We start from the raw sequence: 6,000 nt of genomic DNA on the forward strand, positions 1-6,000 counted from the left end.
ATAAGGTATCTAAATTTCTCCACCTTCCCATGAACTCAGACACCATTTCTTTCTAAAGGTAAGTTTAAAATTATGATTTTTAGAATTTGCATTTTATCTCAGAACACCAGAATGACAATTTTGTATTGAATACACATGGGTTTAGAAAGCACTAAAATGTTTATGTAAAAAAAAAAAATAGGAAAACTATGCATCATGAATTTTAAGTCTTTCATTTCTCCTGGAAGATGGGATTAGATTAAGAAGTGGGTTTTTTTTGGCAGAAGAAATCTGTAAAATATTTCAGGCCATTTTATTTATCTCAAATCCTTCTGGTAACCACCAATTACCCTGTCACATTAAATCTTAAATCAGGTTTTTAGTGTGGCAACTCCAAATAAGCAGATCTTCAGAAAGCATCCTTCCAAAATAATTTATGCAAATCATCGATTTTCTGTTAATCTGAAAGTATGAAGCAAAAGGTTACCATACTCAGAAATTAATAACTTTTTAGTTCTTTGAAGGAATCAACAGCGAAAGAAATATCTTTCTCCTTTTTTTTTTTTTTTTTTTTTTTTTTTTTCTGGTCTGTTAATACCACTGTTCTATGGTCAGGCTAAACAATTTACTTTCTTAAGTCACCCAAACCATACAGATGCACTCTGGGCACTGACTGGCAGACAGACCTTCAACAGATGTTTTAAACCTGTAAGTCCAGAATTTTTGTTAGTTCTCCAGTACTGCTACTGCAGTGGGGTGCTTTTCTGTACAACACATGGGAAATACCTGAACTGTAAAGTATGAGTTTTAACATGACACTGCTTAGTAAGAGCTGTGAGCTGCTTAAACGTTTTGTGCATTTTCTCCACAAGTCACTTGCACACATTCTGCTCACAGTATAATGTGTTAGATGTATCTCATCTCCCCCTTCACCTAGCAGCAGAAACTGAGCATACAACATCAAAAGCAAACCTTTCTAAACTGATATCAAAGGCTAGCTCCTAAATCTGAAAATACTTGTCACACAAAAAACTCTTGAAACAAACTAGACTCTTCAGCGGCCTAATACAATATCCTACATGAAGTGGATACCAAGAAAAGGTAATTCCTACATGTCTTAGCTATACTCATATTGCACATCTGTCAATAAACACTTTTAAAGTACTGCTGCTGGTTGTTACAAGAGATTGTTGTCCTCTAAGTGAGAAAAGTGCCAAAGGACAAGGAGGAATGAGTTAGCATATCCTTTTTCCCATTTTACTGAAAACCACTCTTAAAGGAAGAAAGGTTTTGCCTTTCCTGGTTTACAGAACGCAGCAAATGAGTCACATACTTACTTCTTGTGTGTAAGGTCCAGACCACTGTTGACTATTCCCTCCACCTTGACATTTTTCTGTCCACAAATATTTCCATAACTGTCATATCCTGAAAGCAGTCTTGCAGCTGCTCCTGTAGCTATTGAATAGCCACAGATAAAACCCTGGGGGAGGGGAAAAAAAAAACAAACCAAACCACAGTTTAGCAATATTTTGTTTGGCAGCTAGGAAAAGTTAGTTTTATTATTTTGTTTCTAAGCAGAGGTTGTCTAAAAATTCTTTTGGACTGTAAAAGGAAAGATTAGGACCATCATGGAGAAATGCTGTGCAATGACAAAATTGAATGTAACTTAAAAGAGGATTCAGACATCCAACACTGGATATTATACAAGCATAGTTAAGACTCTGGTAGGTGGTTTTTTTGATAGCCATATTGTCAGCAAGTTGTGCATGAAGCAGAAGGGAGACCAAGAGAAGGCAGAGAAGGAGAGCTAGCTACAAGCAGAGCTGGAGCTGTCAAGGATTACTATGCATCTTAGAGAATTCCACATAGTCCAGATCTTCTTGCTTTTAGATTTTTTCTTTCCTTTGAATTACTTGCTTTCAAAGAAGAGGTAGAATGAAGAGGCCTATCTAACACAAGTTTCTTTTAAGGAAATACTCTTAAAACAAGTGACCACATCAAGGCTACTGTGGTTCCAGATGCTTAAATGCAGGAAAGAAACAGACACAAAGCAAGATGGCTCAGACAGTGCAATGTGGAAAATACCAACATGTAGGCAGGTCTTGCTGTGAACTTTCAGACACATTTCACAAGCAAAACCAAGATCAAGATGGTGATTGTGCAAACAGGAGACTGGCACAAAAGCATCATTAACACCACCACTGACAGGGAGAACTGAACCATCAGCTCACTCCACTACCATCAGTTAACTTGTTTTCACATGTGAGACATGGAAGATTTGAGCAGCTGAGACAAATGTGTGAAGCAACAGATGGCAGTGGCAGGATCAGATGAGATGATGACAACAGGTAACGAACTGGGCAGTGAAAACGCGGTATTAAAGGTGTGAAGATACAGCAGAGTGACCTTCTCTAATGGTCAGGCTATCAATAGAAAAATTCCAGACAGTAAGCCAGTCATTATGCTTCCCTTGCTAATGCACTTACAGACCTAATATTCAAACTGAAAACAAGGGCAAAGTGAGCAAAAGGCTGTCACTAGTAATAATAATTCAAGCTGATTTTCAGCACTCACTTGTAATTTCTCAGATCCCATACTATTCTGTAAAGGAAATACTAGCATGCATTTTACATACAACAGTCCTCAGGTTCTTGGCTGGTTCAAGAATTGTTGTCCTTATACACAGGCAAATCATGCAAACCCTTCTCTATCAAAGATAATTTACAAGTGTAATAATTTACAGAGATGCCCTCCTGACTTGTCATGGCACCTGACCCTTCAAATGAAATCCCCTAGAACAGTAACTAATAAGGCATGTGACCCAATAGGATAATTGCTCTGTATATCATACTGCTTAGGAAAATTTGGGACACTCATGTATAGCAGACAGTTATCACTGGGGAACACATAAGTATGCATTAAAAACCAAGGAACATCAACAAAGCCAGGGGGAAAAAAACAAACAAACAAACAAACAAAAAACCAAACACAAAAGAGAGATACTTGTTTCAGGAAGTAATGTACTTTTTGCAATTTTAAGATAGTCACATTACAGTGACACTGTAATTGATATGATTTTAAATAACCATTATAATTTTTGCATTTGAAGCACAGCCGTTGACAAACACCCTGGGGAAAGTAGAAGAAATTTTTCAATGGAATTATTCCAAACACCAGAGACCAAGGGACAGCAGAAAAGAAGGCTGACAGCATCTAAGCCCCAAACCCCTAAGGACTACTGCTTGTAACATTGCAGTACAAGACAGCAACAGACATTCTCTGTTTAAGAAAAATGGCGTGAAGCAAAACAAGATGAAAAGAAGTGTATTGCTAGTTTTCACTAATCTGCAGGTCTCACAGGTCTGTTTTTTTAATATTAAAGTCTAGAGTGTTGTGAGGCTGACTTGAGAAAGATGATGGCTTCATCACACAGGACAGAGCTGGTATAACTTTGAAAGAAAGATGTTATCACTACTAGTATGGCTGTTAACAGCAGCTGCTTCTACTAAGTATCCAAGGAAAATGGAAAGGCAACAAAAACAATCAAAGAAACAAAACAAAACAAAAAACCAAACAAACCAATCCCCCCAAAAAGCAGTCAACTCTTGGATATTCAGAATCTTAGTTTCTCACAGAAAGTTTACTGTGATTCACAGAACTGTTTACCACACTCAAAGCTATCACTTCTCGGACATCCACAGCCCTATAAAGAACAACTGATACAAGTGATACATCAAGTGATACGTCACCATGATGGAAATCACTTACCAATGAAACTGGAGGAGAAGAGGAGCTGAAGAAAGAATTGGCACAAACAATGAATTATGGATCCCTACCAAGGACATACTGCCCATTTCTGTTCTACAGACAATGGCTGTCATGCAAAAATACCCTGACCTTTCCCAGTGATGAAGTTACTGAAGGGCTTGAAAATTTCTTTCTTATGATGCAAACACTCTAACTATATAAAAGTTACAGAATTCTCTGAGTTTTACTCACCATTCCTATGCAGAAGAGGATGAATAAGAGCAGCCATGGTACATCTGTGCAGCTGTGTTCCTCCAGAGGCTTCCACTCTCGCTTGGAGCTCTTGTGTGAGAAGAGAGAGATGAGGTTAACAACACTTTAATTGTCTGCTCACAATAAAAAAAGGCAGAAAATTATTCTACAGGGCATTAAAGTACTGCAGGAGGCATCTTTAAGTTCTGAGATAGCTGAAACAGCTTGGTCAGAAGATTTAAAGAATAAGGCTCATGTAAGATTCCAAAAGAAATTCTTCCACAGGAAGCCAGATCAACAAATATTATTTATCCAGAAAACAGGTAATTTATCCTGGAATTTACAAATATTTATCCACAAACCAGGTTATTTTCACTTGACTTTTTATTAACATAAAACAGAAATTATTGGCACGAAAATGACAATATCTCTTATTTGAGTCTTCCACAGCTACCTTGCAAGTAACCTGATTTTCAAGAAGGATAAAACATTAAACTTCTCAAAAGCCCCTAAGTTTTCAAACACTGTTGGCAGGTTTAACAATTACAGTGCATGTAGAAGGGAGGTAATAAATTGCTTTTTAAGGAACAGTTCTCTACCTGCCACAGGGCAGCTGAGCTTAACATTTCAGTGAAGAAATCCCTAGCCTATATATTGCCACGGTGCCAGAAAGGAAAGTTGTGTCCTTGAAGGTTTAAATACTCAGAGATGGAGGCTCTACTGCAAAGTATAAAGAGACAGTTGTAAGCAATTTAAATAGTTTGCTGCTCACGAGGTAGAAGTCCTCAAGCGTGTACACAATGCTAAGATAATTAAAGTCTGTTGAAAAGAGTCATCTAGGCAAAAAGGTTTCAGGAAAAGAATGAGCATTAGCTGTAGTACAAAATTAAGCATATCAGAATTTGTTTATTACAACAAAAACACTCATTACAGACAAGCTTTTTCAGTTGGCTCCCAAATACTAAGTCTTCAAGTATGACTCCTGAGACCCCAAAAATGCCCACATTTTTAATCCTTGAGGAAGAAAAGTAGATTGACCCAGGGAGAACACAAAACAGTTCTCTCCAGGGACAGAGCAAAGGGGACAACCTATTCAGAATTTCTTTTTTTTTCTCTCAAGACCCTGAAGCATCTTCAGGATTTTGCTAACAAGGTAGCAAACATCAGTACTGAATTAAACCAAAATGGCTGGATGAAATGTCAACAGCTTTTGTCTCTACTATGTATTTTGCAGATTTTTAATCAAAAAAAGCAATAGCATGTAATGTACATGATATAAGCAAGGTGATTTTTTGATATTCATGAGTTTGGCTTTTGTTATTACACAAGCACAAAGCAAATACTTTTCAAATACTACTATTACAAAGCTACAAACTGGGTAAATACAAATTAAATCCTGCATGCATCAGGCTTCATAAATACACAGTTTCCTAAGTCATCTGACTTTGCATTAGGGAATTCCATGTCACTTTTGCAATATTTTGTTAAGGAAGTTCCACTTACAGACATATAATTTTAATTCAAACTATGCAAACTTACTGTGAGCTTTGAACAGTCAAGCTTCTTTAGATTTTACTCAATAATCAGTAGTGAAGGGTGCTAAAAGGTCATATTACGCATTTTACTACCTACATTCAAAAAAAATGTCTTCTGATCCTGGCAGTTTACACTTAGCTCTAACACACTATTCAGACTTAACATTTACAGCATGATTGTGACATTTATGTTGCTATAATTAGCATAATCATAATTGCAGAAAATACACAAGGCTTCATGCTTCCTGTTCCTAAATTCCCTCCAAGAACTCTAGATTCTTCAGAAATTTACTTTTATTCACAAACAGCAGAGACAAATTTCAGCTATAGCTGTGTGGTCTTAAAAGTAAAATGCCCTTGGCAAAAGAGGGAGCAATAGAATGCTCTGCACACTATGCTTTGTTTGTTTTGTTGGTTGGGGTTTTTTTTTTATCCTCTCTGTACCACCTCCAAACAAAATCTTTTAATAGGATTTTTAAAAGCCTCT

The 6,000-nt window shown here is 36.9% G+C and overlaps 1 protein-coding gene across 3 annotated transcripts in view; it reads right to left on the reverse strand.

Annotated features, from left to right (window-relative positions):
* SLC44A1 (solute carrier family 44 member 1) overlaps positions 1-6,000 on the reverse strand; it is a 69,818-nt gene that overhangs the window by 46,616 nt on the left and 17,202 nt on the right. For all 3 annotated transcript variants that reach the window (XM_027895064.1, XM_027894983.1, XM_027894903.1), the window contains exons 2-3: positions 3,979-4,068; positions 1,317-1,459 (exon numbers count right to left, since the gene is read on the reverse strand). In XM_027895064.1, the coding sequence (XP_027750865.1) occupies positions 1,317-1,459; positions 3,979-4,068 (233 nt within the window). The remainder of the gene's footprint in view (positions 1-1,316; positions 1,460-3,978; positions 4,069-6,000) is intronic.

Source organism: Empidonax traillii, unplaced genomic scaffold, assembly GCF_003031625.1.
Source record: "Empidonax traillii isolate 1590-97213 ecotype Southwest subspecies unplaced genomic scaffold, ASM303162v1 scaffold2:size4533513, whole genome shotgun sequence".
Taxonomy (NCBI): Eukaryota; Metazoa; Chordata; class Aves; order Passeriformes; family Tyrannidae; genus Empidonax; species Empidonax traillii.